Below are 21,858 nucleotides of genomic sequence, written 5' to 3' on the forward strand. Positions count from 1 at the left end.
TTTCTTTGTTCTGCAGCAATATTGCTGCAATAAAGCATTTGAAATAAACTTTAAATATTCTTGTTTTGCTAGTATCATTCCGCTTGAAATTATGGGAAAATGCATAATTTAGTGTTGAATAACGTGCCAGGCATGTGCACCCCCTCTGATCTGAGTTGCAGCCCTAGTCATCATTTTCTAGAACCGACCCTGGTCATAGTGTTATGGCTGATGGGCGTACATATGATGGCTACGCAGACATACATAAACACAGTATCTAATCCCTTTTCAAACAGGCTGTGGGCAAAGCTCCAGACATGAGCTCACAGGGAGAATCCTTTTGATTGGTAGGGAGGTGAAGAATTGTGGTTTCTGCAGCGCCCAGGTGGAGATGCTAGGTTTTATAAATGTCTATTTCAACTTCAATGTGGTCAGATGCTGAAGTATACACACAGACACACACACTAGAATCTTCCTATGCATATAAATGCATATATGTTGTTCTACAAACAGATATCAAGTGTAAGGACATATTGTTTGAGAAGCTGTCAGGTTACCGTACATTTGACAATTAAAACTCACATTTATTATAATAAGTTGAGTGTGGATGGGAATCGGAAATAAATTCATCTTTCCCTTAGAGAAAATAAAGAGGAACCAAATCCTGCAGTTTTCCAGTGACCAATGATCATATAGAGAAGTTTTTGATAAAAATGTGATTTATGGTAACTCTGGTCACTATGGCTAGTCTTAATCAGCTTGTATACTTACATGCAAATATCAGTTATATATTGTCAAAGTTTCTCTTAGTAGTGCCAAAACACATCTTTTCTGTTTCCATGAACACACCTGAATCATGCTTTGTGTGCGTTTATTTGATGAGGTCACATTCACCACATCAATCACTCCTTCACAGTCTGTCATTATTTACAGTGATTTATGGCATTGTACCAGTATGAATCTGAAGAGATCACCTTTACAGCATATAAAATAACTAACGTGTTATTCACAGGTTTTCCACTTGTGCTGTTGCAGCTGTGAATGAGTAATAAGAATAAACCGGTTCATACCCATCTATTCCTCAATCTAACATCCTTTTGTCTATTGAGCCATTCTCCCATCAGGACCATTAGTTCAGCAGTTCAGATTCAAGGCTCCTTAAAACTGTTGCAACAATGTAAGAGTGGTTGAAGGTAGAAAATAAGAACAAATAGTGTATAGACACATTATAAAATACATCTGTCATGTACTGCGTGGGTTCCCCCTCATACTGCCAAACCAACAATGAGACGTCAGTGGCACGGATATGAAATCTGCCTGGATGTCTGTGGCTTTCAGGGTGAGGCCTCCGTGTATCAGATGCTGTAGTGCTGAAGTGGATTTGGATCCAAGTTGAATCACTCTTGGTATCGTTTTGGAGCTGCTCTGTCTGTTTGTGTGCACTTTTGCAATGTGGCGAGACAACTAACAGAGGACTCTGTTTACATCATTGTGAAGTTTATAAAAGTGAAGTCTCATAGTGATGAATAACAGGATCTAAGGTTTCCTCGCAGACTACTGTGGCTGATTGGAGTATTTTATTGAATATACTGAACACTATTTTATCCCCCCAAAAATAAATGGTATGGTATACAAGCTATGATAAGTGCTCTCAAGCCAAAATTTTTTATTTTTTTTCATTCACAAAAAATGGAGGACTCTTTTTCTGCCATATTTTTGTTTATTCGCATTAATGCTAAAGTGACATTTTTTCTTTCGATTATCATATTTCAAACCTTATTATTTATTTAACAATGATTTATTATGACGCTGTAGTTGAATTCCCGGTGAAGACGTGCTATTCTTGAAAGTGTAGCTTGGGGATAAATATGCGCCAGGACTTGTGAAAGAAGCCAAACTTGGACAAAACACTGACACCTGCTCCCTCAGCTAGAGAAAAAAAAGAAAACATGCAAGCATGTTGTATAATTAATTTCCCAGTTAGAGGCTGTGGAACAATGTTGAGGTGACCAGCAATCATCTTCCGGCCCACTCAACCCCCTGGACAATCTCAGGAAACGGAGATGATGTGTTTTGATGTTGTTGAGTTGAAACAAAACACAACGCTGATCTCCTTTTAAGGTGTCTTTCCTCTTATTGCCTGAGTGCACATCTCCATCCAGTACCTGTGATTTCACTAATAAAGAATCCTTCAGTGGCCAGATAGCAGAGAGGCTTTGGTTAATAAGTGACGTTGTCTGAGAGGGACTTTGTGGCGCTGCACCACTCAAACACACTTTCCTCGGCCAGTCAGACAAGTATGGACCTGATCACAAAGACAAACATTGCAATAAAGTATGTAATGTCTGATAATCCACGCAGCACTGTCAGGCTACGCTGACTTTCTCTGATGTTATGGTGTGTATCGTTATCCAGCTGTTGTGTATCTAACGGGGAAAGAGCAACAGTGATTCATAAAACCCCTCATCTGTGTGAACAGATGAGGGGTCCAGAGGATGATTTCACCACTTTCCTGTTGCATTGCCACAGTTGTATATGTCCCTTACCATAACATCACAGACATCTGACTCACCTTTATTGCATCACAGTAGTGAGGTCATTGTCCCTGCTAGCCTGGGAGCAGATTAAACTTGCGATCGACTGCTGCAACACTGGTCTCAGGGTGGCTTAAGCACGGCAGCACAAGATCGCTGTGTGTAGCTCAGAAGATTAACATGTATGCCATACTGCATGATGTCATGAAGTTGAGCCATGAACATGACCTATATTGCCAACCATCCCTGCCTTCATGTATGTATATATATGTATATATATATATATATATATATATATATATATATATATATATATATATATATATATATATATATATATATATATATATATATATATATATATATATATATATATATATATATGTATACATGGAGAGGGGGTTGCCTCGGTGCCTCCAAACAAGTTGTACAGTTGTAAACAGTCATTGGAAGCAAAGGAAAATCCATCCTGTTTATGCACATTCCAAAAATTCCAAAGGTCATAGGCCTAGTTTGTCATTTTCCTGCAGGGAAACAGTTTTGAAGATGGAATTGTCCCTCAGGTTACTGGTAAAACGCTCCATGTTTGGTCATTGTTTAAAAAAAGAAAAGAGGACAGTCAGCTGATAGGACGAAGTTACACACTTTATCGGAATGTCCTCTTCAACTGCTCTTTTCCATGTGGAAACTCCAATCCATTGTCAACACTGTGATGAGGGGTGGCGACATCCTTTATTTAGGCAGGCGTAGTTTAAGCCACAGAATAGTAAGTGAAATTTATCCCTGATCATGGGATTGTTTTCCTCAATTGAAACCCCAAAGAGAAAAACTTAAACACTTAAATTAAGATGTAAGAGTGTATATATATATATATATATATATATATATATATATATATATATATATATATATAGTTCAAAAACTCCCTACTCAACCATGTCTTTACTATTGTTTTATGGAGATGGGGGTCAGCTACTCAACTTTACAACACCATCCTCTCACATGCATTGCATCTCTTTAGAAATTAGTGGTACATCTCTGTGCGATCTGTTTCCAAATGCAGCATGTGCTAAAGTTAAGAGAGACTGGATAGTTCTGCACCTGGGACACCACAGCACCCTGAAAACCTGAACAGTTCAATGAATGAGACATTTCCACACCTACACTGCTCAAAACATAATTGCAGGATTGTATTGCGTTGGAGTTTTTGAGGTGGTTGTTACTTCAAAGACTCAGATAAATGATCTCAAGCAAATAGTAAATAGCTATGAGGTTGTACAGTAGCTACAGCTGACCCAACCCCATCTAAATGTCAGCTTCTCACTAGACTTGTGCAATTAAATATTCAGTGTATGTGGCCTAAAATAAATGGAGCAAAGCTTGACACGATCAGACATTAAGCATTAGTGTGATATCACATGATGGGACTGTTCACCGCAACATGTATCTAATGCACATTTTCTAATGCATATTTTTATGGCCCATTTGCAGTCTACCTATACTTTCATTACAATTTTGTTCAAAAGTAATTATATATGTTTTTTTCTCAGGTAAGTTTTGTAAAACGCTATCGATTTTTGAATGTCTTGCTTCTCAGCACAGAGAAAAAAAACAGTAGCTGCTTTCACCTGTAGAACATTCAAATATTTAATGTGCTAGAAGACAAAATCATCGGCCAACCTTTTTACAAAACATGTTTCTTTATTCAAGTCATGATTCAGCTATTGATCTGTCAACATTTTAGACTGGACCATAGACTGACAAAGCGATCAGTGTTGTAAACAAGTGGCAGCCAAAGATGACTTGTCATTCATTGGTTTCTGGTGTGTTAAGTTTTGTGTACGATAAAGGAAGTCATAAACTTTTACTTGCACATTATAATTTGGCTTAATGATCCTAAAAGAAAAAAAATCATTAACTCATTTTCTGCATGACTAGAGGTCATGTTGTGCGAATAATCAACATTTCACAATGCAAAACCTATTGAACGTACACACCTGCAGTACTGCGCTCAGAGTGCAGCTAGTGACTTCCCTGCGTGCTGCCTATTAGACCGTCATAAATGATTGTTGTTGATGACTCAGACAGTGTGAGTGTGTGCATGTCTGTGAAAGTGGGCAGTGTGTGTCACTGTCTAAAGGTGTGCCCCACGTCTGCTTCTCTTCTCTGACCCTCTATAACCCCAGGTCCCACCATCCGTCTTTCACTCTCTTGCCCTCAAAGACAAACAGCCTCACGTACACACATTTCACTCTCTATTTTTGATCACATTCCACCCCAGTGACTTCAGCTTGTGTTTGTGTGTGTGTGTGCCCATGACGTCAGCTGTTTGTTTGCACACTGTGGTTGTGTCTGGGGCACCAGCTTGGTAGATAAGGAGGGTGGGAGTCTCTCTGTGTGTGTGTGTGTGTGTGTGTGTGTGTGTGTGTGTGTGTGTGTGTGTGTGTGTGTGTGTGTGTGTGTGTGTGTGTGTGTGTGTGTGTGTGTGTGTGTGTGTGTGTGTGTGTACTATGAGTGCTGAAGGAAAGAGTGAAGGGAAATGCCAGACATGAAAGAGTGCATAAAAAATGTTCTGTTGCAAGTCGTTGGAACTGCCTTTGAGAATAATGATCTTGTCAAGCTTTATAGGCCCGTCATTGTTGTGCAACCAGTGATTGACTATAATCCCATTTCTCTGTCTATCTCGCTCCCTCACCCCAGTCAGAGGAAACTGCAGTCTAATGATAGCGAAAACTGAGACAATAGGCTCAACAGGCATAAATACGAATGCATCCAAAGACAATGATGCACAATGCATACACATCTACTCAGCGGGTGACTTTCAAAGGTCAGGGGTCTCCTGTGCTCCGGATAGTCTGCAGACTCCAAAATTATTTATCAAATGTGCAACAATCCGGACATACCAGCGGCGTGTCTGAGATGGTTTTTTTTTTTTTTCCCTAAAATGACCTGCTGGAATAAAGAATAATCTCTCTCCCTCTTTCCCTCCCCTGACTGGACCTTATCTGCCCAGTGATAAGGTCGAACTTGGTTTATTTTGAGCTGCTTGCAGTCCTGCAAAAAGTACCAGAGCCCTGAGGGTTTCCCTTAAAAGCATTTTGTTGTGTTTTGGGATTATTGGTCCCTCACGTGTGATAACATATAACTTGGCTTTCTTAGTGGTTTGACCTTGACTGGTATCATTATCTGCTTACTGGCACTGAAGCTTTAAAAGTATGGAAATGGGGTTTTTGCTGAAAAAATTTAAAATAAAAAAACAAAATACATGTTGCACTTCTACATATCAGACACCAGCATCCACAATGTATTACATGTCTAGCTGATAAATCATATAAAATAATTCAAAATGCATTTATAAATGAGCATAAACTATGTTTAACCATTTTTGTGAAAAAAAAAGTATTATACGTTGCTACAAAATGTACATCATATTTATTTGACAACATTTAAGGATTGATTCAATGTCATCATCCAAATAAGAAATTCAAAGATTTTAAATAATCATTGTAATCCTGACTGTTTTGGTGATTAAGGCACTACCCTACAGCACCACACTTTTGCACCACGTCATCTGTTTCCCTTTTGAAAACAAGGTAACTGTGAATTTAGAGGGTTTTAGTTTGCCTCTATCATAAAATCACTTTGCAAATTTAAGATTTCACAAACGTTGGTTTCTCAACTCAGATCAACCCAATTAATTAGTTTATTCAAACTTTAGGGAGCACAAAAAAATAAGTTAGGGCTTGCTTGTGGTTCTATGTGCAGTTAAGCGACCCTGAGGCCTACCAGTGAATGCAGGTTAGTCGCTCGCAGCCTGATGGCTCCGCCGTGTGTCAGCAGACCTGTATTGCAGCAGTTTTATGGAGAGGACTTTTTTATCGCTAGAGGACGCCATTTGTTTCGTTATTACTCGACGTACAATTCCATGAACTTCTGCTGAGAAACCGGAAACAGTTTCAAAGTGTACAACATCATCAGTATGGTCGTGTACACAGTGAATAAAATAAATAAATAAAATAAATAAATAGTCATCTGGAAATAAAAATAGATATATATAATATATCAAAATATATTTATAATGCTAGGTATAATTACAGGTATAATTTTTTCTATAAAGTAGTAAAGCTTGCTGTTATATTTTTTTCTCATTTTTATTTTCAAGCAAAATTGAAATAGGGGTAGAACCTCATAAGTGTTTTACTTCCTCCTAATCCTTTTCGGGCATGAAGGTGTATTTCCCCTTGATTTTGTTTAATGACTGTTTATTTATATTCTTTTTTTTGTTGTTTTGTTTAATTGTTTTTTTATGTATGCTCGAAATAAAGATTTCAATCAATCAATCAATTTCAATCAATCAAAAAAATAGGACTTCCTGTTTGTCCGATGTCATATGTTCATTCATACACATGAAAATATGATTGCAGCATTTTATATTTCTCATAATTTAAAGAAGACAATAAAACACTCCATAGTGCATCTTGAAAAGGTTATTGTTGCCAAAACTGCATCCCTATTGATGCTACTTATTATTTGATTTGATTTGATTTGATTTGATTTCATTTGATTTGATTTCATTTTATTTTAATCTACGTTATTTGCCAGGCGGCCAAGGAATTTTGATCAATAATCATGTCATGGTCGATACTTTTATTTTGTAGAGTGTCTCCGGAAGTCTCTCCCTCACCACATGAGCTTGACGGCCGTCAGCACGCTTCGCTTCCAGCGTTACAGAGCTGTCACAGTCGCTTCATCCTACAGCGATCACAAACGTTAATATCTCTTTTAAGAAAAATAATCTTGTTGAAGTTATTCCTTGGATATTTTGCTGTGGGGCTTTGAAGGTATCGGGGAGATCTGGTGACTAAAGAGGAGTCTAAATTCCTGAGTGTGTAACTGGGGGATCTGGTGGGTTTGTTTATCTGCGACGGACCTCACACCATAACGGGGTAAGTTATAAACAAGACCAAGCAAACGCCTACAAGTTATTTTTAAAGTAGTATGCGTTTGAGAACACGCAATTATGCCTATTTCACGTGTCATTGTGTACCACTTTGCTTTTCTGCAGGATGCTTATGCATGCTTAAGATATTTAATATCTTGCTGCATTCATGAATAAGCGCTCATAATGTTGAGGTTGGAATTTGTTTTTTTTAGATATGGTTTTAGCTTGCACTGATGTAATAACCAGTAAGTTAACCAGTATAAAATGTCTTCGGTAAGGAATACTTGGAGCAAGTTTTTACTTAAGAAGCCTCCCTACAGTAGCTACCTGGTATGTTACAATTACATAAAAAAAAAAAAATAGAAAAAATAATATCAAACAATGTCTTACTTAAATATTATTATCCTGATAATCATTTTTATTTACTCTTTTACAGAAAAAAATCTATAATTTGTTAAAAGCGAGATAGTGAGAAGTGCTGTTTCTTTAAAGCCTGAATTATGGTTCCGCGTTAAATCGACGCAGAACCTACGCCGTAGGATACGCGGCGACGCACCCGTACGGTGTGCGTCGCCGCGTATCCTACGGCGTAGGCTCTGCGTTGGGGGCCTCGCCAGCATAAGTGCAGGCTCCCTGAGAAATGACCAGCAAAATGACCACTATGATACAAGATGGCATGACTTTGCCAAAAACGTGCAAAATCACAACACAAAAACATTTTGCAACCTCAAATGTACTTGATTACGAGTTTACTGTCTTTTACACATGAAAATGTTGAGCTATTCGTGCTTTTGTCAAGGCAATTACATTTAACACAGCTACACATTGTAACCCCAATTCTGCGCATAATTACCAATACAGTACATAGTATAAGAAATATAGTAATGACATACAATATAACGTTATTTTATTAAATGTAAACTGTCACAATTACCTAGGAAGTATGGGCGAGGACACAAAACAACCTCATATTGGATCTGGAAAATAATTACTGCCTTGCATTAAAAATGCTTCTGAGGATCAAAATTGGGAATACTCGTGGAAGGTTTAAACACATTCCAGGATGCCTTCAGATCTGACTACTTAAGATGCATGTTTAAGGTGGTCTGGGACACTGGTGACCATATTATTCTTGTATTCTGAACACAAATACATCCTGGGATGGTTACAAGGACCACATGATAAATTAATGTAATTGGCTTAGGCTATGATTCCTTTGATTTTGCATGCAAATGACTGCTCTTGAAGGCTCTTTGTCATTAGATTTCTTCTTTGTGTCTATGGTGGATCTTGCGCTGTATTGGATACACCCATATTTTTAATGCGTGTATCCTTTATTGAACAAAGTTTAGAAAAAAAAAAGTCTGACAGTTGTTATATCCAGCTGTTACCTTTGGTAATTAAAAAGGGCCAATCCATTTGGTGTTTGCAGGTGAAGATAAAGTGCAAATTTACTTCCATATAGAGCAGAAATGTTGGGTTTGATCACTCGGGACACATTTTGATACACGTTTTAATGCTGGGTAGGAAGACGCTTACTAAGTGCTGGCTACTTGTGATTGGATTTCTAAGGGCACATTTTGATGCAAGGTCTGAATGGGGTCCTAGTGCGTTGTGCTACTTTTAGTCATTTTCAGTTGCTGTTTCTGTCCATAAAACAACAAGTCAGAGTTCTTTTGAGTGTCTCTATAGTAATCATACATGAATGTTAAGTGGTAACCCATGTTATGCAGTCTTAGGCAAAAGTAGGGGATTATGAATTATCCTTCTTCTACTGTATTTCTGAATTTAAGAGATTAGTTTAGTGTTTAGTTTAGTAGCTCAGGTGGTAGAGCGGGTCTACCAATGAGCGGAAGGTCAGCGGTTCGAATCCCGCTCTGTCCCAGTTTGCTGTCGTAGTGTCCTTGGGCAAGACACCTTACCCACCTTGCCCCGTGTGAATGTGTATGAATGTTGGTGGTGGTCAGAGGGGCCGTTTGGCGCGATATGGCAGCCTAGCTTCCGTCAGTCTGCCCCAGTGCCTGGTCTGCCTGTGGCTACAAATGTAGCTACCACCACTGGTGAGAATGTGTATGAATGAACAATTAATTTTTTATTTATTTATTTATTATTTATTGGATCCCCATTAGTCCGCATAAATATGAAGACTATTCTTCCTGGGGTCCACATTAAATCATACAATTAATCAACAATACAGCATTTGTACAAAAAAATTACATAGATCAATTAACCTGAAAATATTAACATAAATTTCTCAGTGCATATGAACAAATACTAATAATAATAATATAAACATTGAAAAATTAACATGAATGGATTCCTTTAACGTAGTTTTCTAATAGACTATTGTAACAGAATATTATGTCGAAACACAGCTTCTCTCAGTTTACTTTTGAAACTAGCCATTCCTGTGGTTGAAATCAAGTGTGGGGGGAGACTGTTCCAGTGAGCTACAGCCCTGTACATAACAGACCTTTTGAGTGCGTTAGTTCTCGGTAAAGGCAAGGTGAAGTTGTTTGCTGAGGCGTGTCTAGTTCTGTAATAATGATTTCTGTAAAGCGCTCTGGGTGCCTTGAAGGGCGCTATATAAGACCAAGTCATCATTATTATTATTATTATTAGACCTACGTGGACTGCTGAGCATCATTTAGCATGGCCTTTGCAAAAGGGAGCTGTGTACATTTAGTTTATCTGAAAGTTAATTGATAACGAAAAAAATCCCTTATAACAATTAAATATTGTTTTTTGGGTGGAACCAGATATTAAAATGCATCCCCACATGTTTTGGGGTGGCTGGCTGATATGAAAATAACTTGAAATGCTTAATATTGATTTACTTTATATGAAGATCTGTATGTTTTATGAAACACAAATTTCACAATTTATTGGTCTGTTGAACCAAAAGCTGGTGCAAAGGTAACGTTCAAATTAAGTTCTAATGCAGGGCTGCGGTTAAGGCTTAGCTTTAAGCATAGTCTAAGTCTGAGTTATTTAGCATTGTTCGTTGTTTTTACAGCTACTATACATGCTCACATTTTTTAAATATTTGATTCTGTAATTCAGCCATTTTCTAAATGAGTTACATTTGAATAAAACATTTGTTTCATTATTTATATTAACATTTTATTATAAAAAAATGTATTAAATAATATACACTTTCTATTTAAGAGAAAAAATGCTTTAGCTTACATTAAAAAATAAAATAAAAACAGCAATGTTGTACAGTCAAGTTTTTGTAAGCAAAGTAAACTTCACAAAAAGTTATTAAAAGAAGGTACAAGTAAAGAGTAATTCAGGAGTATAGAGATGCAATGGAGACGACTCCACTTTTTCTCGGGCAGCGATGCTGGGACAGCTGGGGTCCCAGAGCGAGCTTGGCATTGCAGCTGTGGAGCTTCTGTTCAGAGGCAAGCTTCTCTCTCCCTGTATAACCGTAAGCCAGGATACCACAAACTGTGAATGGAAAAAATAAACTGAAAGAGAAAGACCAAAAGAAAGCAAAGAAAACATCTGGTTCAAATTAATATAAACATCTCATTAGGTAGTTTCTCAGCTAAATAACCCAACTGTACAAAGCACGAGGATAATAGCACGATGCACACAGATGACTCATATGGTCTGTATGTTTGAGTCAGATTTCACTGCCACTGTCCTAATGTTTGCCGCTGCCTTCACCCATTTGCCAGTCGGTTGTGGTGTGATTAAGAGCAGCTCTCCACATTCCATTCTTTGTTCCCTCTTCCCACTGTTTCCATTTTTTCTCCACCTCACTGGTCCTCCACTGCTACAATGTTATCCTTTTTTTTACATTTTTTTATCCCCTCAGATAATTTCCCCCCTCCAAACACACACACACACACACACACACACACACACACACACACACACACACACACACACACACACACACACACACACACACATTCAGATAACTTGAACATGCCTGGGCAATCGCTTTGACTTGCAGGGTCATCTTGAATACTGTCAACTGTACTCAACACATATTCCTCTCTTATCTTTTCTACCCTTTGCCATTTAATTTCTTTTATCCATCAGCCAGTCTTTTATCATTGCTGTGCTGAATCCTGTCTTTCTTTTATGTTCCTTGTACACTCCCTTTGCCATTGTTCCTATCTGCAATAGCTATCACTCTTTTTTTCACCCTTTTTTCCCCTTCTTTGTTTGTTCCCCGCTAGTGTCCGCGGTCAGGGCATTGGACCAGTTGTAGCGGCCCACCCTGTCCAGCCCCCAATAAATACCAGTCCTGCCACACAACTTGTCCTCTGTTACCTCATCTAATTACAATTTCTGATCCAGATTTCTTCCAGTGGCTTATATACTGTAGTTTATTTGTGTTGGAGTGTGTGTCTGTATGTGTCCACACACCCCCTTAGTTTACCGGTGGATTCCACTTGTATTGGTTATAATATATCTCATTACCTTCAAATGTCAGTGGGTGTGACATAACTGTTAGACTGACTTTTTACGTTCACTTATGTGTTGCTTCGAGTTCCAATCCCCAACACGATGTGCTTCATTTGGACAGTTTTAAGTTTAGAGTCAGACGTCACCCACATCCCTGCTGCTGTCCTTCATGTGTTACGCTGGTATATTTGGCATGAACAGCTACAATGTTGCATTGTTTACATCGGCCTGTTTTAGGAGATTGTGTGCATTGCTCTGGATGCAGAGCCGTCTGGGAGATTTGCGAGGCCCTGTGCGAAATGGCCGGGGGGGGCCCTTTTTTTTTCCAAAAACCCAAAAATTTTTGGGTTTTTCGGGTCTATATGCACAATTTTAACTCTCCAATTAGCAAAATACTGGATACCTTCCCCTGCCTCATCATCATCTGGGCTTGCCTCGACGCGGGGCCCCACGGCTGCTTGAGACCCGGTTGGATCGGTGATTTTTCTAACAAATTTATCAAACAAGCCTTTCAGAGAGGCATTAAACTCTTCCATTTTCTTTAGTTTTTTTCTTTTTTCATCCCCTGATGGAAATTTCCTGAATCTGTCTCATTCTCTCGACATTGTGTGACAGTTTGTTCCAACTCCACCGTCTGGATCAGAGCAGCTTGTGTCTGCGCTTGGTCTGACGCAGTTGTATTGAACAACAGACCCGCGCATCATTGCACATATATTTATTGATATGCACAGACTAGTACACATTTAGGTCTGTAATGGAACGTGATTGTTAATATTTATAAGGGGAAAAACGAAAAAAAAAAACGAAAAAAAAAAAAATATATATATTTTTTTTTTTTTCAAAAACGGCCCATAGCGCGAGGCCCCTTGGGGCGCGAGGCCCCGTGCGGTTGCACGGTTCGCACACCCCTTGCGGCGGCCCTGGGCAGCATCTCTTCACCTGCCGGTCCTTGGCGTTGCCATAGCTTTATGCGTGTGCACGCAGGATTACTTTGCTCTTGAAGTGGACATGCACACCATGTCACAACAAAAACACCTGATGTTGAGGGTATGAATGGACAACTTTGAGATGTAATTTAGTCTGGTGGAATGCAGTTAAGCATTTTTCTGCAGTTGTCCAGTGGGAACAGCAAATGATTAGAGAGCTTTGTGCAGGGGTGCTTCGTACGGAGGAGGGGAAATGTGCCGAGTTAGGCTGAGCTGAAATGCCTCTTGGATTTGACGGGAGGATTTGAAGGAATTAAAGTACAAATTGCTCCCTGCTCTGCACTGTACTGTACTGCACGGCTAAAGCTTCTTGAAGGAGGAAATGCTGAAAGTGTGAAAGGAAATAATTTTCGTCCTCATTTGCAGATAAAGGCTGTTGTTGCCGTGGCTTCAAATATTTGTGACTCTTGTTGCTATTGATTTTGCTCTGAAGATATGATGTGTGAAATGGGATAAGTAATGCTTTCAAAAAGTGACACAATTTCACCCATATCACCACGATTAAACCTATTGGAGGTTACCATACAAGTACTGAAGGCAATGTCTCTTTATGTAAATAGCCTGATGGGTGACATGAGACTGATGATTTCAATACATGTCAACATTCACAGCTAAAAAATGCATGTTAACTCCCCATTTTACTGTCTTTGTATAACATCTCTGACCTGTTTGCCATGTGAAAAATGCTTTTTACAAGAAGAAATGTGACTCATAATAATGTGCTTTGTGGTTCAGGAGCGTGTTTTGGAAAATTAAATCACACGTGTGGATAATTTGCAAGTGTTCCTGAAAATAAGCCAATTCAGTATAACAGTGTGTCTGTTATTTATAGTACACGGTAGCAACTGGTAGATTCCTGGAAGGCATATGGACGATGCTGCTATTATTTTGTGCTTAAGATATCTGCACAGTATGTTTGGTGCCTTTTTCATCTTTTCTCTCTGCTCAGCCCCTCTGGTCAGTTTTTCCTCAGTTATTTCAATCAGCAGTTGTATGTTCAGTTCGTGGGCTGCAGGTGCGGAAATATCTAAGTTGGCTATGTATTCAAGTTCCTGCTGTTGCATGCTAATTAAATTCAACAAGTATGAGCTTTGGGGCGTGAATTTTTCTTTGTGCGTGTGTGCTTTTATGCTAACATCCTGTCTGTTGGGTAGAAACTGCGACCACTTCCCCTTCTGTCATCTTTGGCTGCTCTTTTCCGTCACTTGTGGGAGTCTTGCACTCTGCTGCACACTTGTCGCTCCTTAGTTACATCAGCGCTCTTGCTAAATGTTAACTACAAAGAGCGTGGAACGTCTGAGTCTAGTTATCTCTCAGACATCTAGTCTCAGACGTTGGAAATTGCTAAGTCAAAAGTTATTGTTCCCAATAAATTTTAAATGATCTAAAGGTTGGAACATTTTCTAATAGTGCAGAGTTAAATTCAATAAAGAGTCAAACAGTTATATGATTGTCTCAGAGCTGTCTAATCCCCAGTTGAGTAGATGGACTGGCATTCATAACTTTCAGCCTCGAGTTTTATAAAATCACATGCTTGATGTATGCAGAAATCAGTCAGGAGTTACTTGTTTATTGATGTCACACTGTGTTTTATTTAAGTGAGTTTGATCTGTAATGTTAAACTTGCCGGAAAAGGTGGAAGCAGCAAAGCTGGTGAGCGGTTTATGCAGCTTATCTGCGCTGCAAGAACACAACTTCGGCCAATGAGATCACACAGCTTAAGATGACTGTTACATAATCTTTGTGATGGCTGTGTTGCTGAAAGTTAACCTTGTTAGATACTGTTTAACAAACATGACTGTAGGAGGAATCAGCTAAAAGCCAGGTTGCTCCCTTGCTCTCATCACAAGAATCAACTCTTGTCAAACTGTGACCCTTTCTCAACATTTTTCTTCATGTAAAGGATGCCGGCTCTGTTAAGGTATTTGTGTGTCTTTCATTCAATATGCGATATTGTTTTGTTTAATCTACGACGTTTGATATTGACAGAATGTCCGATCAAGGGGCGTGCATATGATGTCAAGTGGCATTTGAGTTTGAATTAAAAAAAATGTTTAGTCATGTTGTCTAATCTTAGGTCTTGTTGCTCAAGCACTCCCTATTAGCAGATTACAGGAGACCAAGATTAACTACAAGAGCTTCTGTTAGAGACTTACCTCCCAGCATGACTGTGACTGCTACTGCATCAACAGTAACATGTTCACTGTTGCTGCTTCTTGTGTACTTAATGTTCCAGGGACCACTTTTGATTACTGCCACTAATTCTCCTGCTGCTGCATCTGCTATAACTGCTTTTTAGACTAATATATGAATGTTTTTAATGTTGATGTGCTGTATCTGTTTGAACAACTTAATTGTAAGAGATGTTTGTTTTTGCATCAGTGATTCAGATGGTGACAGGTGACAAAAACATTTCAACATTTATGTTATGTTTATTATATATGTAACCAATCCATGCATATCAATAAGGACAATACATACATGATTCCTGAAGGAGCAGAGTGTAGGATTTAATGATATCTAGTGGCACAATCCAACCAAATATCCTCCTTGCCTCCCCCTTCTTTGCCAAGCATATGAACGAAATTATTATAGCCACTAAAAACATTGAAGAACCTCTCACAGGTGTATGAGTTTTGTCACTTGGCAGTGCATCGTTGCAGGGTTTGTAGAAGGAATTGTCTGTTGACGTGAGCTGTCCTAGAAACACTGACCAGTCATCTTTGAACAAGCTTTAGTTACGCAGTAAAATCCTGGCGTATGGAGAGATAAAGGCACGGAGCTCATGTGCAGATGAGTTTCCAGACATCATGCTTTTATACACCTCTCTGTTTGTGTGGACATTCAGAGTAAGCTGGGAGATGAGATTAGTGTAATTATAATGAGTAAAGACAGCTGTTGTTTTGAGCAAGGGTAGTCGTCCGTTGCATTCAGTATGAACATGATAGATATAACCATTTAATTGATCCATTTTAATTAACCTGTCTCTGTTTTCAAGGGCTCATAAGTATTTGGATGATTTGCTGGAAAGAAGTTACATTCCCAAGTGTTTTGCGTGCTTGTTTTACTTTAAGGCAAATGAAGTACTGAGTTGGCATTTGGCAGGTGTTTGGAGCTACCAGTCTTCAGATCCAAACTCATTTTCAAAGATACGTTATTGATTCCCGTGGGAAATAAATTGTTGCAGTAGTAAAATCTCTTCAAAGATTAATTGTAGAGTTTTATTGCTGTGGGCAGGAAGGATCTCCTGTGGCGGTCTGTGTTGCACCAGATCTGAAGAAAGCTCTTACTGAAGACACTGTTGCTGAATCACTATGTTGTGAAGAGGATACTCAGGGTTGTTAATGATCTTCTTCAGCTTATGAAGTATCCTCCTTCACACAATCAGCCCCAGAAGCTCCAGAACAGTCCCCAGAGCAGAGCCAGTCTTCTTTAGAGAGGCACCGATCAGGATTTTGAGGGCCAATCACCGATCACCAAAATCAGTATCTGCCGATCCCGATATTCCCAATCACCGATCACAGCGTGAAATACATAAATTCGTCAATAGTGTTTTCTCATGTACACAACACTGACATTGTAGTATTAGGTATAAAAATGAGTATATGAGAAAGTATCATGAATTGTCTGTTTTATTGCAGGCTGAGGCAATATGCAATATTTCACCCTCTAGACTTAGAGGGTGGTAATAAATGTGTGTACAACATGTGTAACCAACACACACAACAACAGACATGTCGCTCTCTAAAAGTTGATACAAGTTGTAAACTATAAACCTTCATTTTCCTGTGGAAAGAGAAATTAAATCTTAAAGGGGACCTATTATGGCATCTAATACCTATTTTAAACAGGCTTTGAATGTCTTAAAAACAAGCTTTTGATTGTTTTTGCTAAATAAATTATAAATTCAGCCTCTAAACCATGTCTTTATCTTCCCATTCTCTAACCTCATTATCTATGAGGGATTCTGAGTGGACGGGGAGGCTATGATAATGAGGCTCTGTGCTGATTGGCTGCCTGAATTCGTAGAATTTCGTAGCGATACACCGCTACGAAAAAATGGCAGAAGCTCCAGCCGGCGGAGTTAGTTGTGGGCGTGGTTTCACGCATCGGAGGCCAACCGATGTAAATCACATTTTCGTTACGTAACGACGGGAGCAGAATCTGAACGGCTCGTAGAAGCCACATCACACTGGACGGCTCATCCGGGCGGCTGTACAGACACTGCAGAATTTGGTTGCTTTCCTCCTTCTCTGAGTTGGGAGGCTGAGGGGAGACCACTTTATATATGTTAAAGCAAGAAAAAACGTGTTTTTCATAATAGGTCCCCTAGAAATAAAAATTAATTGTGAATTATTAAGCTTTAGGGCCATTATCGAGCCGATACCGATCGGTTGCCGATCGATCGGTGCATCTCTAGTCTTCTTCATCAGGTTGTTCAGTTTCTGTAAGTCACTGGCTCTGATGGTGCTTCCCTAACAGATGGCTAGAAATGTGATTGCACTCTCCACAACAGACTTATAGAAGATGCACAACATCTTGGTGCAAATGCTTAAGTCTGCTCAGTCATTTCTTATAAACAGCATCAGTGTTGCATCTTCAGTCCAGCCTGTTTTCCAGGTGAACACCAAGGCACTTATCCTCCTCCTCCACCTCCACTTGTTCTCCAATGATGGAAAAACTTTTCGACTTTATCCTGGTTGTCTCCTTTGTTATGTTCACATTGGAGATGAGATGGCTGTGTCCACACCATGCAGCAGAACAGTCCACCAGTCTCTTGTCCATCATCGCTACACCCCACGACTACAGAGTCATCTGAGTATTTCTGCATATGGCAGGATTCAAACTTGTACTGGAAATCTGAAGCGTACAAAGTGAATAGGTATGGTGAGAGTACAGTACCATGTGGTTCTCCTGTGCTGCTGTCCACCTGGTCAGACACACAACCGTTCAGAGCAAGCTGCCACTATTAGCTATTCTAGACGTGGCCAAATCAATGGTTAGGTGCATTTTTTTAAATGAGAAAAAGCAACTCAACAACGTCACAAGAATTTGAAGACCACGTAGGACAAAGTGATCACTGCAGAATCCTCTCAATTATGAAGACGAAAACCTTAAGTTCTGGAATCAGATTCTCTGGACAAATTAAACCAAGAAATTTTGACATTGACAGTCTTTGACTGTAAAAGATTTTCATCCGATATTTAAAACAAGTTTTATATTTTCAATTATGCCATAATTACGACTATGGAAAAAAAGTTGTAAATGTAAAGCACCTTGAACTGCCTTTTTGCTGAAATGTGCTAAACAAATACACTTGCCTTGCCTTGAAATGTTTCTTATTGCACTGTACTGGACTCATGAATGTATATTCAAACAACGCATGTATTTAAAAAAGAAAATAAATATATCTAATCACATCTTCTGTTCCTCTCTGGCAGTCATGTCTCGTAGGAGTTCACGCCTGGTCTCCGGCGGCTACTACAATTCAGACGAAGAATCTGATTCAAGCACCGTGACAAGCATATCGTACCGTGAAAGGCCTGTCAAGTAAGAACCTCTGCATCTCTGTAGCTCTGCTGTGTCTGCTTTCATGTGTGACAAGTTTAAAGTTTAAATTCTGATGAGCATCTCTGAACTGCCAGCTTGATTCATACAACCATGCCAAAAAATGAATAAAAATAGTCTTATTGTATTGGGTCTTCGTATTGGGCAAAATACAACTTTAGAGAAAAAAAACTAAAGTACAAAGAGGAGAGTCATATTAACACTACTAAGTACCCCATCATTCAATTGTTGGTAGGTCACTTATTAGCAGCAATAACTTGAAGTGGTGGTTCACGGTGCAAGCGTATCGCCCTGTAACCAGAGGTGGGTAGTAACGGGTTACATTTACTCCGTTACATTTACTTGAGTAAGTTTTGGGAAATTTTTTACTTTTAGGAGTAGTTTTGAATCACTATACTTTGTACTTTTACTTGAGTAGATTTGTGAAGAAGAAACTGTTACTCTTACTCCACTACATTAGGCTACATTGAGCTGTTACTTTTCTTTTATCCCTTTTATCCATGTACGTGAGTGATTCTTTTGGAAAAATGTTTGTTTTTGCATGTTTTGTCACATTTACACAGACTCAAACACACACAGAGTTTCTATGAGTTCATGGGCTTGTTCTAGTTCTGCCTGGTTAAAAAAGAAAAGTACAAAGGCTTGAAATTTTGTGCTACTTGTGCTTAATTTATTTTTTTATTCTGTTATTTTATTTATTTTATTATTTATTAAAGTACTTGAATTTACTTTAAGCTTATTTTAATTCAAGCTATGTTTTATTAATTTTAATTTATTTTATTAGTTTATTGATTTAATTTACCTGAAGATGATTATTTTGTACTTTAGTCTGTTTTAATGGTTGTGTTAAAAAAATAAATCAGACGTTACTCAACAGTTACTCAGTACTTGAGTAGTTTTTTCACCAAGTACTTTTTTACTTTTACTCAAGTAATTATTTGGATGACTACTTTTTACTTCTACTTGAGTCATATTATTCTGAAGTAACAGTACTTTTACTTGAGTACAATTTTTGACTCCTCTACCCAGCTCTGCCTGTAACATTATAGTGGACGAATCCTGGCCCATTCTTCTTTGCAGCGTTGCTTCAGTTTACTCTCAAGGTTCCACCACAGCATTTCAACTGGGTCGAGGTCTGGACTTGGAGTCGGCCATTCCAAACCTGTTTAATTTTTCAACCAATCCAGCCAAACCTTAATCAAGTAGTAATGATTAGCTGTAACATATCCTTTTTTCATTGTTTTAATAATGGCACAGTTAAAAATGTATTTATTGTCAGGCTTGTCAGGGTGTTTTATGTGCCTAATGCTGACACCCATCATGATCACACACGTTTTATTCGTTTTTTACACAAGAACATAGGTTAAACAGATGGTGTACTCGCCTACACATGACTGTAGGTGGTATTGTCATTTCTATAATACCCATTTCTTCTTCAGGGTTTTCAAGAAGAAGGCAGGGACCCGCAAGTCTGGCTCCCGCACCCCCAGTAGATCCAACAGCAATGCAGGTTCTGACACACCTGAGACACCTGCTGATGCAGGTCAGTATGATGTTAAAATGCAGCGTGCAGTCAATATAGATGTAATAAAAACGCATGTGTGAAACAGGGCCGTTTGTGTCAGGGACATTTCAGAGTATGAGGAAAATTATTTTAAGTTAACGCAAGAAAAAAAAAAACACTAGTATACCCCCTGTATACAAGTATGATTTTAAAATGTATTAATCCAAAATTGGACTTGTCCCTTAATACTAGGGCTGGGCGATATGGACCAAAAGTCATATCTCGATATTTTCTAGCTAAATGACGATACTCGATATATATCTCGATATTTTTTCTGTGCCTTAATTGGGGTTTCCCCCAAAGCATTATAGCATAGCATCTCTGTTAGCTTCATTTTTTTCTGAGGCAAACCCTTAAAAAAACAATCAGTTTTAATACAAAGCCTCGTGCCAAACGTCACACAGATACCTTTATTAACAGAGATCGGCACAATATCAAAATGTATAAAACAAATGAAATAAAAATAAACTGCCTGCATATATAGAATAAAAATGCTTCTTGAATAAAATAAAACAAATATCCCTTTCCTGCATAACAATTAAATTAAAATACACTGTACAATTAATACAATGTAGACAGTAACAGGCAGACTTTTCCACTGAGGTTGACAGTTGTGCAAATAACAAAACATTTGTGCAAATCTCAAATAAAACATTCAAGTCAATTTGTCACAAAATAAGCTATATCAAAAAAAAAATAAAAATAAAATAAAAAAAAAAAATTTAAATCGATATAAACGATATTGTCTCGTACCATATCGCGTTTGAAAATATATCGATATATATTAAAATCTCGATATATCGCCCAGCCCTACTTAATACTAAACTATTGAATTCAATATCTCCATAGTTACATGTTGTTGTTTTTTTTTATATCTATTCTGCGCCAGGTTTGAGTCCATCTCCCTTAGATAGTCAGAAGGAGCCTACCATGAGGACCGTACCTTATGTACCCACAATTGCGACACCTCGGCCCGCCCTGACATCGTCATCATCATCCCGGAGTCAGACACCCACACAATGCCACCCAGTGGCCCCAGAAAGCAGCCCTAATGCTGCGCTCTGCCCCTCCAGTGTGCCAGGTCTGCACTGCAGGCCACAACACAAGGAGCAGAGTCTGAGTGGCGTGGACAGCTCCGGGTATTCATCGTCTGAGGGCACCTATAAGATGTCTTTACCTGCCACCGGCAGCAGCAGCACCAAAGTCAGCTGTAAGAGTTGGGCTTCCAGTCCTGGATACGGAAGCAGAATCAGCAGTGCCTTCCATACTCTAGTTGGTGAGTACTGCCGTTCATGCGTGCATTTGTGTGTGTATTGTTACTATAAATTAATAATAACTTGTTTGTTTTATATGTTTTTGGCAGACTCAACCACACTGAGGGCTGCTGAATTGCATTCTAAAATACTGCATGCAGCAGGTATTGTATATGTTCATTTTCTCCACTTCGTCCATTTGTATTTGTGCTTATTTGTGTGACTACTGTGCTTGAGCTCATTTTTCTAGCTTTTAGATCATTATTTGAGCACTTGTTGACCTTTAACATGTGACTGTTTATTGAATAGGGCTTTTACATACCACTGTTTGGCAAATTTAAATCTTTGCAAATGAACTTTCCCTCTCTTCCTTGCAGCTAATCCCTCATTCAGCCGTAGGATGAAGAAAATCTTTGGTCTGGCTCTCCTCATCCTCATCACTCTTCTTTGTGAGTAACATCAACATGTATTTGAAGTTTGCATGTTGTCAAGTGAATGTTTCAAACACAATTTGGAGCATGTCATCTCTGGGAGATATTTGGAGCATTTAATGTGGGAATGATGAAGGGAAAAATTATTTTGATGATTGTTTTATAAATGTTTTGTA

The 21,858-nt window shown here is 38.7% G+C and overlaps 2 protein-coding genes across 4 annotated transcripts in view; one reads left to right on the forward strand and one right to left on the reverse strand.

The window, feature by feature from the left end:
• The window catches only part of LOC133442628 (parvalbumin-7-like), a 470,342-nt gene that overhangs the window by 164,458 nt on the left and 284,026 nt on the right, over positions 1–21,858 (reverse strand). The window lies entirely within an intron of this gene.
• On the forward strand, positions 7,212–21,779 carry LOC133452250 (uncharacterized). Of its 3 annotated transcripts, none has more exons than XM_061731473.1 (6): positions 7,212–7,459; positions 18,308–18,416; positions 19,874–19,977; positions 20,888–21,274; positions 21,362–21,415; positions 21,629–21,778. In XM_061731473.1, the coding sequence occupies exons 2-6, from the start codon at positions 18,310–18,312 to the stop codon at positions 21,706–21,708; spliced, it is 732 nt and encodes a 243-aa protein (XP_061587457.1). In that variant the 5' UTR covers positions 7,212–7,459; positions 18,308–18,309; the 3' UTR covers positions 21,709–21,778. The 3 variants fall into 3 exon arrangements, with proteins under 3 accessions (XP_061587457.1, XP_061587465.1, XP_061587470.1); XM_061731481.1 differs by lacking the exon at positions 7,212–7,459 and adding an exon at positions 14,608–14,787; XM_061731486.1 differs by lacking the exon at positions 7,212–7,459 and adding an exon at positions 16,967–17,748 and having other exon boundaries at positions 21,629–21,779.

This window comes from Cololabis saira, chromosome 1 (genome assembly GCF_033807715.1).
Source record: "Cololabis saira isolate AMF1-May2022 chromosome 1, fColSai1.1, whole genome shotgun sequence".
Classification (NCBI taxonomy): Eukaryota; Metazoa; Chordata; class Actinopteri; order Beloniformes; family Belonidae; genus Cololabis; species Cololabis saira.